This window comes from Perna viridis, chromosome 13 (assembly GCF_037379345.1).
Source record: "Perna viridis isolate PV_CMFRI_1.1 ecotype Kerala chromosome 13, ASM3737934v1, whole genome shotgun sequence".
In the NCBI taxonomy this organism is placed as follows: Eukaryota; Metazoa; Mollusca; class Bivalvia; order Mytilida; family Mytilidae; genus Perna; species Perna viridis.
Window position 1 is genome coordinate 26511783 of NC_142457.1, and position 18961 is coordinate 26530743.

Here is an 18961-nt window from a genome sequence, read left to right on the forward strand (position 1 = left end):
CACTAAACTTTAGGTGTAAAGTTATCAATAGTGAGTATAATGGCTCACAGATTTCTGATCACTAAACTTTAGGTGTAAAGTTATCACTAGTAGGTTTAATCATGATAGTGGCTCACAGATTTATGATCACTAAATAAAGAATGTAAAGATATCGCTAGATCACATTGGCTCAGATTTCTAATCGCTAAACTTGAGGTGTAAAGTTATCACTAGTGGGCCTAGAGTCTCACAGATTTCTGATTACTAAATTTACAATGTAAAGACATCGCTAGTTCACATCAGCTCAGATTTCTAATCACTAAACATGAAGTGAAAATGTATCACTAATGGACATAATGACTCACAGATTTCTGATCACTGAATTTAGGATGTAAAGATATCACTATTCATTGACTCAGATTTCTAATCGCTAAACTAAAGGTGTAAAGTTGTCACTAGTGGGCATGATGGCTCATAGATTTAAGATGTATATTTTGGACAGAGATGTGGTTTATTCAGAGTTTACACATTTTTTTCTATATTTAAGATTACATGTAGTAGCCATTACCAGTGTAATAGAACTGGTTTGTTTCATTGCCAATGAAATGTTTTGAAAATCTTGTCAAAAATACTATGATATCTCGTCTTTTCAGTTCGCTACCACAATGATGACACAAAGCTGTACTTTTCTTTTGTAAATTTAAATGGAGTATATAGAGGCATTGCTTTTTTATATGATAGAACCCCATTTGTTGGAAAAGTTTTTTGGTTATATTCAATTTGTAGCATACATTATCTTAGATGCCCCTTTTCAAAAGGTCTCTCAAATCTCTATATGCATCTGGATTCAGATTTTAGACATTAATATTGTCAGTTGATGTTTTACCTCTGCAAGTCTTAATACATGCTTCTTTTGTTGGGAATCTGTTGTAGTTCCCACCACGCCCATAATACTTAAATTTTCGGCACTTTCCCGACGCAGCATCATGGTACCAGTAGTTGAAGGGGTAACAGTGTTGGTAGTTGCTACAGTAACCACTATTCTTCATTGAACCACAAAAAACTTCAGGACCTGCAAAAAGAAAAGTTTTTTATAAATTGATACATACTAGTATATGGCATGTAAGACCTGTTACCTTTCTGATTTACTAAAATACCAATAGGATGATTAATTAGAAATAGTGAATAACCAAAATATCCCAAAGTGCTGTAGAACGTCTAGATTTAACGAGTGTGTGGAACTTATTGTTCTTTGCACGAGTGATCATTTTTTTTTTTATTCACGACAAACAATTGGTTATCCTATTTATTATTTAGATTTTCTTCATAATTTATCTATATTTCCAACATGAATTTTAAATTGTGATTGGTGGATTAATATCAAAGTTGTGACGTTTTGATGGGAGAAAGTCCGAGAATGAAGTTTTCAACTTGCCACAGGAAAGTGTAACTAAGTACCTAACTTTCCCTGACCCAAATTTCACTTGCCCCTCGTAATGGGAAATAAGAATCCTAGAACACTGGTCTACATATGCTATATTTTTCTTAATGATAATTATTTCTGTATTCAGACCTGCTTTTTTGAGAAAATCATACATTTATCTCCCACTACAATCAACTAAATGAAACAACATCAAGGGCAATAACTCTTACAAAATACTAATTTCATGTTAAATCTATATAAATTTTATCTCCAAAGAGCAACACCCAAATGAAAAACTAGGACTGGTTATGTAGTCTGTAACTGATTCTAATTAAGTAATAAAAGTGTATTTGGTGAATTTTCGACATGCATGAATTACCTCCTGCCTGATATTTATAAAGACTGCTACTTAAATGTATTTTGAACTAGGATACATTGTACACCAGTCCAAAGTGACTGAATTCTACAGTCCAAAAAAGTTTGGTTTAAAGAAGTTTTACTGTATATGCATCATATGCATTTTTATAAAATTAACCATAATGTAAATTCAGCAGGGAAGAACCCAAAAGTGACTTCTACAACTTTAATCTGGTTCTGCTTCACAGCTACGTGAAGAACTTTTGCATACTGCTAACTTCAAGTACAATCTGTATGAATTTTATCTCAAAAGTGCAAACTCCAAATGAAAAATTAAGACTGGTTATGTGATCTATAACAATTTCTGAACAAGAAATAAAAGTGTATTTGGTGGATTTTTGACATGCATGAATCACCTCCCTTCTGATATTTATTAAGACTGTTACTTAAATCTAACTGTTGAATACATTTAAATTGATATGAATAGATTTCAAAAGAATCTGGTTTAGACAAGTTTTTGGAATATTCAGGGATCAGTGTAGACAGTTGTCACTGTATTTTATGAACACTGCTGTTCATTGATATTCATTCATTTATTGTTTTATGATAACCTGAAAATGCTTTGACTAATATTTATTTTTCAATACTGTGTAAGACCCCCATAAGCTTATTTTATAACCCCACTTGTGAAGTATAGGGATATAAACTTATGGGGGTCTGTCCCTAGTCCCTTCATTTATACAGGGGTTATCATTACTGAATCTTTATCACATATTCCCATTTTATTCCTTAATACTGATTGGAATTGAATGACACAATGACACTTTCACAGAATCTTGGTTGAATTTTGAATGTGTGCACCTCTCTTCAAAAAAATAGAAAGCAACAAGTCTACTTCTGTGAAATTGAAAGCAAACTCCTCCCTTAAATAGAAACCAATGAATGAGATAGAAATTAAGAAATCTCCCCGTTTTGATATAGATACCAAGAAATTTCCCCTCTCTGGCATAGAAATTTTTAAAAAAATTCAGTGTTACTTTATAAAAAGTTCCCTTCTCATTAAAAAGACTTACTGCATCCACGTGGGATCCTTTCAATTGCATGTACATTCATAATGAATGCTGCTACCACCACAAGAGCACTAACCAACTTCATTGTAGAATTTCAGAAGTGGGATAAAATTTGTCTCATCTCAGTACTTTTTATATAGTTGTGTGAAATTAATTAATTGTAAATTATTCAAGCATCTGTGAACTGTTTTCTTGTTTTTTTTGTCTTTTTGTATTTTTTGAAAATAATTAAAATAAATTAATAAATAAGCAAAGTTGAAAAGTTAATATTAAATACTTTGCTTGTATACATGTATATTAATTAACTTCACTGAAATCTACATCTTGTAAATCTACACCGCTATAACCTTGGTTCCCTTGATTACCCTTGTTATATAGGGATATTTCTGTCCATTTTTACAGCAACTTATTGGAATTGACCTGTTTGTCAGTCTGTCCATCCAAATTAAAAAAAAAATAATCTTACCTTTCATTGGATTGATTGGTTTTGAGTTTGGAATGTGGTTTAATGTAAATGTGGTGCATGTCATAGCGATTGTTGTCTTAACATTGACTTCTTGTTTTGTGGGTCTGAAACTTTAAGGGACATTGCACCATAGTGTCATATTGGCTTTTTTATCTGTTTTTAACCACATATTACTGGAATCACCAGTAGTCAGTCCATCTATCCATGCTTCATTACAATTATCGTAATGCCCATATTAGTGGAATCACCATCTATCCAAGTCTCATTACAATTATCGTAACCCCAATAGATGGACTGGTTTTAAATGTAGTATGTGGCTTTATATTCTGATGGGACATGCATTGTCAAGCATTGCTGGCTGACATTGACTTCCTGTTTTGAGAGACTTTGAGGCTACAGAGAGAACCAGTAAAGAGAGACTTTGAGGCTACAGAGAGAACCAGTAAAGAGAGACTTTAAGGCTACAGAGAGAACCAGTAAGGAGAGCTTTAGATCATAATCAATGTATTATATTACAATACTGTTTAAACAAAAAAAACATGGACCGTTATGAAATGATCTTTAGATGTATTTAATTGTGCAATGTTTTTACCACAGTGGCCAGATTTAAAAGGTGGGGGGGGGGTTGTGATCACGCCAAATTAATTTAACCCCACCAAATTTTTTTTGCATGTCCCAAGTCGAAGAATTTCTGGCCTCTGTATGTATTGTTTTCACTTTCAGTTTACTATGTTGCTGGAATATGTAGGGCAAATATTTCACTATACCCATGTATAATGTTGTTTTGGGGCAAGCTACAGCCTGCCCTGTGGTATGAGGGCATAGACGTAGACCCATGGGTGGCCTTGAGCTTACATTTTTCATCCTGGTGAGGTTGTTGTCTCTTTGACATATACACCATTTCCATTCTCATAATATGGCAACTATCATCTTACACAAAAAGGGGTATACTTAAAACACTGATGCATCTTTTGTTCTTTATGTTTCACCATACCCGTTCTGTTTACTTTGGGTTAAATTTTCAAGGGGTTTTAATTTCTTGGATTATTCTTATTCACAAAATAAAAAAAATGATTTTCTCCAATAAAAATTCCTGCCTTTTCAATAGTTGTCTGAATTTCATTTAGAGGTACAAGCAATCATTCTTCTTTAATTTAGCTTTTCCCAGAAAATATGGTAAAAATATGTGTACTAAATTGTGATTGATCTTTGCTTGAATATATGTCACTCAGCATTAATGTTGATTATTGAAATTAGACAAATTTGTGGAAAAATGGAAACTAATACCACTTTCATAGTTGAGTGGGCCAATGACCTTTATAATTAGTCATTTTAAGAATCGGACAAAAAGCTAAAGCCTATAACATGCATGTCAAATATCCTCTCGTCTGATAAAGAATCAAACATACATTTTTCTCAAGCAAGATTGGTACTCCAGTAGTGCTAGAGGTTGTCTAGAAAGCTATTTTCTGACTTGGAACGGAATTCCAACCTCTTACTTTGTAAGAGTAATCAAGGGAACCAAGGTTATAGCGATAATCAAAAGAATGTAATCCAGGGACAAAGACCAGACATGGAAAACAGACATACACAACAAAGAACATAAAGTAACTAAAATCATACATACAAAGTAACAAAAGCAAATGAGCAATTCGGACTAAACTTAAAACTGAAAGCATGGACCAGGTGCACCAGTAGGGTAAGCGTCCTCTGCTTTTCAAGAAACACCCACCGAGTTGCTCATAAAATGTCCCGGGTAGACAAACGAGAAAAGGAAAACTATGACCTGTTGAATAAATCAGTTTTATGTTCAATGTTCAATTACAGTGCATTTCATTAAAAGTATAATTTATTGTATCAAAATGAAATGAAAAATGTTGTCTCTACTTCTTAAATTACTAAGTCAGATATTGGGTTATTTAATTCCATATTTCACCCCATGCCTGATTTTACCAGAGATTAACACTAAATCTGCATGAACTACATGTTACATTTTAGTTCTCAAATTGAGCTCATTGACAATGGAAAAGATAGTCATAAGTGTCAGTCTCTCTAAGAATCAGGCAGTTTGTGTAACATGGTATGAAAAACCCACCATTTTGAAAGTATATTTTGGCTATATTCACCATCAAAATGAAAAAAAAGAAAAGATTTTCTATACCTCATTGGTAATTGAGTTATAATTTCATTGAAATGCACTGGAAATGAACATTTCAAAGGCAGATAACATTTAAATCATCATTTCTCTAAAATTCTATTGAGAAATATCAGGGAATGAAAATAACAGTTGCTGTTATAATCATTAGTGAGAAGGTTGTATCAAAAATGTGACCTACCATTTGTGAATGGTTGTATATTTAATTTCAGAAAAATAAACTTAAAAAAAGAAGGTAATGCTCTATTGATCAGATTGCTGTATTTGTAATACACTATAAATAATGCTAATCATTTTGTTTAAATATGATAAAGCTTGATACTTTAGATACAATATTTTTACTTGACAGAAAACTTTACATTTATCAACCACATAAAATTAGTACATTTGCACTACTGTATTGGTCATTTCAGGTACTTTGAATACAATGTGTTGTTTTTTTTTTTTTGGCAGAATGCAGTTATTGTAATATCAGGTACTTTGAGGACAAGTGTTGTTTTTTTTGTTTTTGTTTTTGCAGAATGCAGTTATTGTAATTTCAGCTACTTCGAGGACAAGGTGTTGTTTTTTTTTTGTTTTTTTTTTGCAGAATGCAGTTATTGTAATTTCAGCTACTTCGAGGACAAGGTGTTGTTTTTTTTGTTTTTGTTTTTGCAGAATGCAGTTATTGTAATTTCAGCTACTTCGAGGACAAGTGTTGTTTTTTTTTTTGTAGAATGCAGTTATTGTAATTTCAGCTACTTCGAGGACAAGGTGTTGTTTTTTTTTTCCATTTATGAGATTGCTCTATGTTTAATTTCATGTGCTTTTAGAACAAGATACTGTTCCATTTATCAGAATTGTACTTTTATGTGCTCTGGGAACAATGTACTGTTCCATCTGTGAAATTGCTGTATTTCTGATTTTAGATGCTTTAAGAAGAATGGAGGTATTTTTCCATTTGTAAAAATCTTGTATTTGTATTTTCAGGTACTTAAAAAAGCAGGTGCAGTACCTTTTGTAAGGACCAATATTCCTCAGGGAATGATGACATGTGAATGTTCTAACCCTATTTATGGCAGTACCGGCAACCCACACAACCCAACTCGTATACCTGGTGGCTCATCAGGTGGAGAGGGGGCCCTGATTGCATCAGGAGGATCCCTGCTTGGGCTTGGTAGTGACATAGGAGGCAGTATCAGGATCCCTGCCCATATGAGTGGATGTTGTGGTTTGAAACCAACTACAGACAGACTGAGGTAAATACAGTGAAGCATGTCTAAATCTAACCCTGAAAAATCTAAACTAAACCCTGCAAGATCTGAAACCTGTCTAAACCAAACCCTGAGCAATCTGAAAACCTTATCTAAACCAAACCCTGAAAAACCTGAAAACCTGCCTAAACCAAACCCTGAAAAATCTAAACTAAACCTGGCAAAATCTGAAACCTGTCTAAACCAAACCCTGAGCAATCTGAAAACCTGTCTAAACCAAATCCTTAAAAATCACACCTGTGTATACCAAACAATTTTACAAGTCTTTATATCAGTTTACATACATTTTGAACCTTCATTTACCAGGCATCTGTCTAAACTGAAACAATTAAGTGCAAAAGGTAGGCAGTTTTTACAGGTTGCACTATAATACAGGGGATAGGGTAAGTTAAACAGTTCAGGTATAAACAGAGAAGTTGAGTAAAGAGGTACTAACAATAGACAGTTTGAGCAAAGAGGTCAGGTGTTAACAATAGACAGGGTGAGCTAAGAGGTCAGGTGTTAACTATAGACAGTGTGAGCTAAGAAGTAAAAAAATCTCAAAAACCTTTGTAGCAATATCATTGAAACTTTGGTGAAATGCTTCTTTGTATTAATAAAAGCTCCTTTAAAATTTTGAAAATTTGTGATTTTATGATGTAGAGTAATTGGACTTATTCATAAAAAGTGGTGGAGGGAATGTAGCTGTTTTCAGGATTTGACTCAGTAGCGGTTGCACCAATATTCATGAAACTTTTAGTGAATCGTTTCTTTTGATCGATGAGATTTTTAGTTTTTACAAATTTCAGAGTTTTCATTTTTGAGTTATGGGACATTTTTCATAAAAAAAGGGGAAGATTTCCAATAATTGTGGCTAAGCAACAACTAGAAAATGCTTTCTTTGAAACTTTGTTGAATAGTTTTTTTCTTTTAGAGTAAGCGTCTTTTTGATATGTATATATTTCTGATTTTACATTTTTGAGTTATGGGACATAATTCTTACATCTATTGGGCAATTTCCAGTTTCTGGACTTTAGTTCAAGAATTCTTCTACCAAGTGCCATGACATTGTAAATTGTTTATTTCTTTTGATCTAGGCTTTTGATTTGTTTATCGTACCCTACATGAACAGGAACAAAATTCTGGGATCTATAGAAGGCACTTTGTCAATCCATTAACATGTCTGTTTATGTTATTTTTAAGTACTTCTCCATCTAAGAATCAGGCAAAATATGTATAAGGTGTGGCACATGAAGAAAAAAATACACAGAGATTTTATTGCAATATCCAAGTATTTATACCTCATAACCTCAAGAAATTACTGACAGAGTGTTTGCAAAGTTTGCATTTTTAAGATATTGATAGGTCAGATTTAGTTGAAATGCACAATGGGAAAACGGTGGATAAATTTTTAAAAATGTTTTCCTTATATAAGCAGTAAAAAGTTGTCTCTATCAAAGGTGCTTCAGGATAAATTTAAATAGCTTTTCAGTTGTTTTCTAGATGTATTTGAATATGTTTGAGGCAAGAAAGACCAAATTGAGAAAAATTATGTGCCACTCAATGCCTGATTCTTACACAGAATGGTACATTAGAAGCCTTTTTGCAAGTATTTAAGGAGGTAGACCTAGGGTAAGGGACATAATTCATGAAATCAGTGATATGTTTGCATCATACTCAATTTCACCAAAGCCTCTTAAGCTTTCATTTGAAGCAGAATAAAATGAATCAAAGTTAATTTGATGATTACATAAAATTGATGTAAAATGCTGAATACAAACGGTCCAATGATTTTTAAGAGTTGTGTCCCTTACCTTAGGTCTTCCTCCTTGACTGTATCCATTCTGGATAAACTATATCCGGTGTATGAAGACTGTTCTTGTTTCCTGTTTTCATATTCAGGCCATGTATTTGAACTTTGATGTATCTTCATTGTCCAATTATTGACATTTAGGCACTTCTTTGTCTACTGTGAAAGTAATTTAATTTGTGGCTACAATTTTCATGGATTAGGGGAACCACACGTTTGTGGATTCCTGAATTTGTGGTTTTGAGGTTTTCAGTAAACGCATTAATGGAAATCTCTGTTTCCTTGGGAACCAAATTTTGGGGTTTGGCCTACCCAAGAAAACCATGAAAATTGGTACCCCACAAACAATAGTACTTTCACAGTATATTTACGGGAAAGATCTTCAAAATTTTTAATGAGTAGCATACAGTGCTCAACTTCTAGAAAAGAGTTATGTTCAATTACATGTAATACCAAATCAGCCTTAAGGTAGAAAATACCTATTACAAAGAGCATTCTTTTCTGTCACTTGCAAAATCATACAGGCATGTTTCTAGAAAAACAGAGGATGCTTACCCTACTGGTGCACCTGGTCCATGCTCCCAGTTTTTAGTGGAGTCCGAGTTGCTCTTTTGCTTTTGTTACTTTGTATGTATGATTTTAGTTACTTTATGTTCTTTGTTGTGTATGTCTGTTTTCCATGTCTGGTCTTTGTCCCTGGATTACATTCTTTTGATTACTAACTGTAACCTTTAGGTTCCCTTGGTTACTCTTTCAAATGATGTAAAAATAATATGCTTAGATTATTTTAATACAATTTTTGACATTAAAAATTGTATGGTAAAATTACAAACATTTATTGTAATATGCCTTTTTAAACATGTTGAAAGAAGACACTTTCAAGGGTAGATATTAAGAATCTATCACCTGTACGAGTGCAAGGTAGGGGAATCTCAGGGACCCAAGGGTAGGATTTAATCGTTCTCTAACGAGGCTCCTACCAGGCTTCACTGAGTTAGCGAACTATTACATTTTACCCTAGGATGTCTGAGATTTCCGATTCAAAAGTAATAATAGTCATTTCATGATATATTGTTCTGGATTTACGAAAACAAGACATTAAGAACCTAACATTTGTACGAGTGCAAAATAGGGAAAGGATAATATTTAATTGTTTTCAACAAGGCTTTGCCGAGTTTTAGAACTATTACATCTTAACCACAGTGTGAGATTTCTCAATCTTGCTACTCCCACAACGTAAGAGGTTGGAATTCTGTTCCGAGTCAATGGGTCATAGTTTTCCTTTCCCCATTTGTCTACCTTGGACTTGACTTTTTACGAGCAACTCGGCGAGTGTTTGTAGAAAAACAGAGGAAGCTTACTCTACCAGTGCATCTGGTCCATCCTCCCAGTTTTTAGTGGAGTCCGAGTTGCTCATTTGCTTTTGTTACTTTGTATGTATGATTTTAGTTACTTTATGTTCTTTGTTGTGTATGTCTGTTTTCCATGTCTGGTCTTTGTCCCTGGATTACATTCTTTTGATTATCGCTGTAACCTTGGTTCCTTTGATTACTCCTACAAAGTAAGAGGTTGGAATTCCGTTCCAAGTCAGAAAATAGCTTTCCAGACAACCTCTAGCACTGCTGGAGTACCAATCTTGCTTGAGAAAAATGTATGTTTGATTCTTTTCTCACTTAGAGTTATTTTTCTGATAAAATGATCTTCGATTGTGACATATCTGGCCTGTGATATGTCAGGATGAGGTTTGAACACTTCAAAACAGTATAAACAAACAGCAAGCAATAATCAATCACCAGTTAGTATCAATAAAGATATTATTTTAAAAGAATTTTTAGACACATTTTTGTTGTTGGTAGAATTTGATTGTTCATCATAACTCTTTATTCATTTGTGCCAATTTTTTTAATGTAAAAGCACACTTGTTCTGTCTCAACCCGTGGGTGAGATAAGGAAATTTTACACAGCTAATAATAGGAATTTTCTTGTCTCTTTAGTGAGAAAATTGGTGGATAGGAACGTTCTATAGACTCAGTTAGCAATTCGAGGTCGAATATCCACCCCTCCATGTAGTACCAAATACACTCTAATCCTAGATCTAAGCTACGGTCGTGCCAGATTTATTTTATACTTGACTTGATTATGAATTGGATTAGTGTTCGGTAATTTTGTTGTTACCCTTATTTAGTTCAGATGTAAGAATATTGTCAGGTACTGGGGCTCATAACAACTGCTTTAAAAAGTCCTTTTTTGTAGCATTTGAAAGTTTTTAAAGGGTTTTAAAGCAAAAACCAGGAAGTAGGTGGCACATAACAAATTTTGATTCATCCGTTTCACATCATAAATGCATCTTTTCTCAAAGTTAAATGTTGGTTTTTGATTCACTGCAGTGATTTAAGTGAAATTAATTACATAGAAAGCATTAACCTTAAATGAATAAAGGGAAGTAACTCCTTATTTTGTGGCTATTAAGGGAAATTTAAATTCATTTTCAGCAACATTAATTGAATAAAGGGAGGTAATTCCTTATTTTGTGGCTATTAAGGGAAATTTAAATTCATTTTCAGCAAGATTAATTGAATAAAGGGGGGTAACTCCTTATTTTGTGAGTATTAAGGGAAATTTAAATTCATTTTCAGCACTTTCTATGAATTATTGATTAAAAAAAGTATTTGCGATACATACATTTTGTATGATAAAACATTACAATCAGAACTAGAAATTTATGTAATGTAATGCCAACCAGGTCATAGAATTTGTATGGACATCCTCTCTTTAGAGCATGGTTACTAACATTACAGTTTATTTTGTATAGTATAAAAGGGGAGATGGACTTTAACAGTGGACAGCCTTTAAGTAAGTATAATTTTTTAAATGAAACTAATTTAAGAATTATCACATAAAAGCATGCCTCACATAAAAGCAGGGCTCACTTAAAATCGTGGCTTAAACAGTAGAAATGTATGTTATATAATACTTATGTTAATTGCATCGAATCAATGAATGTTCCTTTTGAGTAAATACCAATAATTCATAGGTGTAATAAATTCTGGATTTTTGATCTCTGCCAAGACATTACAATGATAAATGGAACAGATATGGTGAAATGCAACTAACTCATCAGTAAATACCTTCCAACTTAGGCATTAAATCTTCAATAAATGTAAGCATGCCTTTAAGGAGGTAGACCTATGGTAAGGGACATAACTTGAAATCAGTGATATGTTTGTATAGTATTTCTTGTATTATTTATATTTTGTGGAACTTTACTTTCAGTTAGACTAGTACTAGGACCATTAGCTGCAAATGTTGATGGACTGGTTTCCTGTATGAGGAATTTACTGGTTCCACAGATGTATGAGTTGGATCCAGATATTGTCCCTGTTCCATTCAGGAATGAGGTAGTTTTGTATTACCCTCTTATTGATGCGAGTATCTTCCTGTCTGTCTGTCCTTTTGTATGTCTTACTATTAATCAAAAAAGCTATGAGGAATTTTCAGAAGTGTTTTTTTTTTATACATTGCCTGTCTTTATTGATTTGAAATTTCAGAGAAATTGGACTTCGCACACAAAAAAAGATTTTACAATATTACAATCTTTAGAAATTTTTCATTGCTAGCTTTTATAAAATGTGGATTTAGAAAATCATGCTAGTTGAAAATATATGTTGAATAATCAATGATTATCACTCATGCAATATTTTTTCTCAGATTTTTGAAGAAAAGAAGAAACTGACCATAGGTTATTTTATAGATGATGGAAATTTAAAACCTGTACCTGCATGTCAAAGGGCAGTGTTAGAGGTCAAGGCCATTCTGAAAGCTCAAGGTCATACAGTGAGTACTCAATCTATAGAAATCGACCTTTTAGGGGTTGTTAATAGAATTAAGGCCCAGCCAAGAGATGCATGAAAATTTTTGGGGTAAAAGTTATGAAAAATCAAGATTTCATGCCAAAAAGAAATCCCTCTTTTATTTTTAAGGTGAGTGGATGGGGTTGTACCCCCAAGCAGGCCTTCCCATGAATTCGCACCTTACCAACATGTCTGCTGTTACTGGTTAAGTTTTAATCACAAAAGTATCTTTTACATTTAATGGTGATGTGCAGATTCTGTGAAAGTTTCATTAAATTCCATTATGTGGTAAAGGAGGATTGAGTTGGTGTTCCTATCTGCATAATGGAAGGAAGTTCTGACACTCCTATCACTATATATCCCAGATTTTGATATTTAAACACCCCTGCTGTGATAAACAAACCCCCTGTTATGATATTCCTCTCCTGCTGTGATAAATTAACCCCTTGTTACGAGTGACACATAATCTCTTGGTTTACAATCCCTGAATGATCCACGCAACCATTTGACAGATCGATGACCGTTGACTGATTTATCACTGACGGATCGATAACCAATGACTGCTAACTGATCTGATCACAGTTTTGTTATGTAAAATGATGGATGATCTGTTAAAAGTAAAACAAATGTAAAATAAATGTATTTATTGATGTTTAAATCTACTGCATTATGTAAATATGTGGAAAAATGACATATAAAACAACAGAATCTGTAAAATATATTGACTGCTCTGTGATCATGTGATGCGATCACTGGTTTAATGGATTAGTTTGACAGATTGATGACTGATTGGAAAATGACCGGTAATCGATGACTGATGACAATTCTTGTTGTACGACTGGTTCAGGTACTGTACAATAATCATCTTTTTATATTGCAGCTGGTACCTTTTAAACCGGTGGATGTATACAGAATGATAGAATTGTTTCATAAGTCATGCCTTGCTGATGGTGGTCAAAATTTTTTGGATATAATGTATGTAAAATTATAAAGTAAATTTCTGTAACTGAAAATTTTAAACTTCAATATTGAATTTAATGGTCACTGATTACGTTCACTGACAGCACATTAGCTAAGTTGGTAAAGTGATATTTGTAGCCATCTCATTCAAAAGGATGCTTTTAGAGAATCATGCATTTTCAATAAATTCTACCTTCATATATAAATGCAAAACTAACTAGTAATTTAATGATGATATAATTCCAGGGCCTAATTTCACAAAAATTCTCAACTAATGAGATATTCTTCAAATCCATTGTCACCTCAAATTTCGATCAATCAGATTGCTTTAAATTGAATATTTGGAGAAAGTACTCAAGAATTTGAGGAAATCTCAAGCTGAAATTGTTTATGAATGACTTTTGTGTCCATTGGGAGAGTGTTTTTATTCCTTTTTAGCTCACCTGGTTGAAGGCTATGTGAGCTATTGCCAGCACTTAACGTCGGTTGATGTTGTCGTCATTTGTCATCGTCATCAACTATCGTCATTAACAATTTATTGAAACTCTTCTCCTCTGACACTTCTTGACCAATTGGAACCAAACTTAGTATGAATGATTGTCTGAATATAGCTGAAATATTGCTGCTCGGACGTTAAACCCCAACAAACAAACAAACAATAGTATGAATGTTCCTTGGGGTATCCTGCATAGAACTGATGTGGGGATTTTTGATCCGTCAAAAAACATGGCTGCCATTACTAAAAATAGAAAATAGGGGTCAGACAGTAGTTTTTTGCATATATCTCCAAAACTATTTTGTTTTGCCAAGTTCTGACGAGGTAAATGTGTTCATCATGATAAGGTCTATCTTTGATCATTTTTAATTAATCCAATGAGCTATGTTGGAGTTATTGCCCCGTTTTAACATTTTTTTTGCTATTTTTAATGTAATTTCTTTCAAAAATCTTCTCCTCTGTCACTATTTGACCAATTGGAACCAAACTTGGTATGAATGTCTCTTGGGATATCATGCATAGAACTGATGTGGAGATTTTTTACCCTTCGAAAAACATGGCTGCTCTTACTAAAAATTAAACATAGGGTCAGACAGTAGTTTTTCGCATATTGTATCTCCAAAACCATTAGGTTTAGCCAACTTTTTTCTATTGCTGAAAATGATCCTTATTTTAAGGCCTACAAAAGTGTTGGAGGGATCAAAGTTGTCAGACAACTCCTTGTAATAGTTATTGTCCTTGAAAAATGATGTTTTTTTTTTTTCAGCTCACCTCGCCAAAGGCCAGGTGAGCTATTGCCATCACTTGGCGTCCATCGTCGTTGTTATCCATCGTCGTCATCGTTAACAATTATACGAAAATCTTCTCCTCTGAAACTACTTGACCAGTTGAAACCAAACGTGGTATGAATGTTCCTTAGGGTATCCTGCATATAACTGATGTGGGGATTTTTGATTCGTCAAAAACATGGCCACCATTACTAAAAATAGAACATAGGGGTCAGACAGTAGTTTTTTACATATATCTCCTAAACTGTTAGGTTTAGCTAAATTCTGACACGGGTAAAAGTGTTCAGCATGATCAGATCTATCTCTGGTCAAATTTTGGTTTTAATCCGTTAAGCCATGTTGGAGTTATTGCCCTTTTTCAACTATTTTTGCCATTTTTAATGTTATTTCTTTGAAAAATCTTCTCCTCTGACACTACTTGACTAATTGAAACCAAACATGGTAAGAATGTTCCTTAGGATACCCTGCATAGAACTGAAGTGGGGATTTTTGATTTGTCGAAAAAAAAACATGGCCACCGTTGATAAAAATAGAACATAGGGGTCAGACAGTAGTTTTTCACATATATCTCCTAAACCATTAGGGTTAGTTAAATTCTGACATAGGGTAAAAGTGATCAGCATGATGAGGTCTCTCTCTGGGCAAATTTTGGTTTTAATCTTTTAAGCCATGTTGGAGAACTTTGTTGCCATTTTTTATGTTATTTCTTTAAAAAATCTTCTCCTCTGACACTACTTGATCAAATGAAACCAAACATGTAATGAATGTTCCTTAGGGTATCCTGCATAGAACTGGTGCGGGGATTTTTTATCCATGAAAAAACATGTCAGCGGTTTCTAAAAATAGATCATAGGGGTCAGACTGTAGTTTTTTGCACATATCTCCAAAACCGTTAGGTTTAGCAAAATTCTTTCAATAGCTGAAATGATCCATGTTATTAGAATACAAAAGTATTCAGGGATAAAAGTTGTCAGATGACTCCTTATAAGAGTTATTGCCCTTGAAAGGGGAAAATGACTCCTTTTTTAACAGTTTTCTTTGGTAGGACTTAAACATAAGATCTTCTCAACAATTGAAAGTTCTCATTAAATTTATTGCCTTTGAAAGGCAAATTTCAACCAGGTGAGCGATTCAGGCTCCTGGGAGCCTCTTGTTTGTTTTTGTTTTTGTTTTTACAGTTTTCAGCCAATCTCTTGAAAACTATGATAGATAGAAAGAAACCTTCAATTGCTGAATGCTTCTTTCTATCTAATTTCCAGTTGGGTTGGTAAATCATTCTCTGGTCCTAAAATCCTGAAATAACCATAAGAAATCAATCAATAATTTTTAGCTCACTTGGCCAAAAGGGTCATGTGAGCTATTGCCATCACTTAATAATTTATTCAAATATCTTCTTCTCTTAAACTGTGTGACCAATAAGAACCAAACTTTGTATGAATGTTCCTTAGGGTGTCCTGCATAGAACTGGTATGGGGACTTTTGATCCATTGAGAAACATGGTCACAATTATTAAAATAGAACATAGGGTAAAAGTGGTCAGCTTGATGAGCTCTATCTGTGGTCAAATTTTCATGTGTAAATCTGTTAAACCATGTAGGACTTATTACAAAAGTCTGCATCAAAGTTGTGGAATGAATCCTTGTTAGAGTTACTGCCTTTGAAAGATGAAAAACGACATTTTTTTTTACAGTTTTCAGTCAATATCTTGACAACTATGATAGAATAAAAAGAAACCTTCACTTGCTGAAATGACCCTTATGATAAGGCCTACAAAACTCTGCATGGGATCAAATTGTCAGTCGACTACTTGTAAGAGTTTTTGCCCTTGATAGGCAAAAAATGATGTTTTTGCAGTTTTCAACCAATATCTTGAAAACTATCATAGTTGGAAAGAAACTTTCAATTGATGAAATAATCCCTATGATAAGTCCTACCAAAATTGAACTCCTTGTTAGTTATTGCCCTTGAGAGGCAAAAATATAACCAGGTGAGTAATTCAGGCTCCTATGAGCCTCTTGTCTCCACATCTGTTTACAATTTTTAATGCTACATTCGTATAAAAAATTTCTCCTCAGACACTACTAGACAGAATTTAATGACACTTGATATGATTGTTCCTTAGGTATAAGCATTAAGAAGTTCTATGCAAGAAAATTAAAACATAGCCACTTTTACAAAAATTGGAATGTTGATTATCGAGAGATGTGAGCGATTCAGGCTCTTAAGCGCCTCTAGTTTGCAAATCAGACGTTAATTTTACAATTCTTTTTTTATTTTTTTTTTACTGTACTTTGATTTTCCATTTCACCAAAATTACTTTTTTACTATTAGCTTAATGAAATATAAAGTCTATTTTTTTAATATCTTCAACAACTTTGTTTATTTTTAGGAAGTATGATAAAGTTGACCCTACATTGTGGAAGTCTTTTGTAATGCTCAAGTTACCTGAGAGGCTGAGAAGAATTTTATCCAGTTTAGCTGCCTTCATCCTAAAGGTTTTATTTTAAGTGGCATTCCGGCTAAGAATCAAGCAAAATGTGATTCATGGGTAAAAAACCTACATATTTTTATTTTTGATATTTTGTTTGAATTGCCATAGTAAACAAAAATTAACATTCAGTTTTTCATATAACCCGTGTTTTTAGGAGGTAAAAAATAGAATGCACTGTAGATTTTAAAATTAAGGGAGATAACTCTATAATTAACACCCAAATACAATAGAATCTATTGGATTTTCAATGTTGATTATCTCCGAAGAGCAGGCAGATTTGAATGAATAATTACACATTTCATAGTATAGACCCATAAAACAACTTAATTTCAAAAATGAAAATATGTAGCCTTATTTGGGGTGTATCACATTTTTTCAGGTTTTGCATGATTCTTACAATGACAGTTACTTAACAATAATTCAGTCGAAGAAACATGCAAGAATGACACATTTATTGATTAATGTTTATCCTTTCCCACAGAAATATTTTGACTGGAAATCCTTCAGTATGCCTACTGGTATTTGAAAATGTTTTTAAAAAATGAAAGTATTTTCCATTCAGTGAGAAAATTTGTATGATATGTAGAATAATTAGTTGGTACATGTAAGTAACTCAAATGTAATCACTCATGCAGAGAATGCTCAGAGATTTAACTCATGCACAACATTCATTTCATCTTAGTGTTTTTTAGCACTTTGAATTATTTTTAGCTTTATTTTTGTTTATATTTAGATTTGTTCCAATCAATATTATAAAATTAAGATAAATTTATCATCAGAAAATTTTCAAAAAAAAAAAACCAAGATCAGATCAGTCACCAGTCATTAGTTGGTGATCATTCAGCGATCGTTATATACATTGGGTAATGAATCTGTCAAAACCATAATCAGATCAGTCACCAGTCATTGGTAAGTGATCAGTTTGCAATCATTTTATAATTGGTCATCAATCTGTCAAAACTACAATCAGATCAGTCAGAAACCATTTTATAATAGGTAATCAATCTGTAAAAGCCAGAATCAGATCAGTCACCAGTCATTGGTAAGTTACCAATTAGCAATCATTTTACAATGGGTCATTGATCTATCTAAACCACAATCAGATAAGTCACCAGTCATTGGTTTAAGTGAAAAGTCAGCAGTCATTGAATAAAAGGTAATCAATCTATCAAAACCATGATCACTTCAGTCACAAGTCATCAGTTTATTGATCAGTCAGCAATCATTTAATAATTGGCCATCGATCAATCAAAACCACACAGGTCAGTCACCAGTCATGGGTTATTGATTAATCAGCGATTATTTTATAATGGGTCATAAGTCTGTCAGAACCACTGAATTAGATCAGTCACCAGTCATTGGTTTTTGATCAGTCTGCAATCATATTATGATGGATCATAAGTCTGTCAGAACCACAATCAGATCAGTCACCAGCCATCTGTTTTTGATCAGTCAGTAATCATTTTATAATGGGTCATCAGCCTGTCAGAACCACTATCAAATCAGTCACCAATCATCGGTTATTGATCATTCAGCAATCACTTTATAATGTGTCATCCATTCAATCTCTAGACACTTCAGGTCTATGGTAAAGGGACTATGTAACAGCAATATTTTAAGAAAAATTTCCGTGCTCACAAAATTTGCCAAAATAAATCACTATTGAAAAAAACAATACTAATTTTACCATCATTGATGCTGTGATTTATCTACTTTGAAGTTTTTTTTTATTATTGATCAACACATTTTTTTTCTAGGATCGTATGCTTGGGATTATGGGGAAGTCACTCATAGGAATAAAGTAAGTTTATTTATTTCCCTTGTTTTAAGGAGGTAGACTTAGGGTAAGGGACACAACTCTTAAAAATCATTGGAACGTTTGT

General features: G+C 33.2%; 1 protein-coding gene across 5 annotated transcripts in view; it reads left to right on the forward strand.

The window, feature by feature from the left end:
* Positions 1-18961, forward strand: part of LOC148600132 (fatty-acid amide hydrolase 1-like) — a 60697-nt gene that overhangs the window by 22400 nt on the left and 19336 nt on the right. For all 5 annotated transcript variants that reach the window (XR_015918173.1, XM_088559371.1, XM_088559372.1 and 2 more), the window contains exons 6-12: positions 6420-6688; positions 11305-11345; positions 11766-11890; positions 12201-12326; positions 13224-13318; positions 16977-17082; positions 18836-18879. Coding sequence is in view for 4 of the 5 variants with exons in the window: in XM_088559371.1 (XP_088415497.1) it covers positions 6420-6688; positions 11305-11345; positions 11766-11890; positions 12201-12326; positions 13224-13318; positions 16977-17082; positions 18836-18879 (806 nt within the window). In the remaining variant the exon portion in view is untranslated. The remainder of the gene's footprint in view (positions 1-6419; positions 6689-11304; positions 11346-11765; positions 11891-12200; positions 12327-13223; positions 13319-16976; positions 17083-18835; positions 18880-18961) is intronic.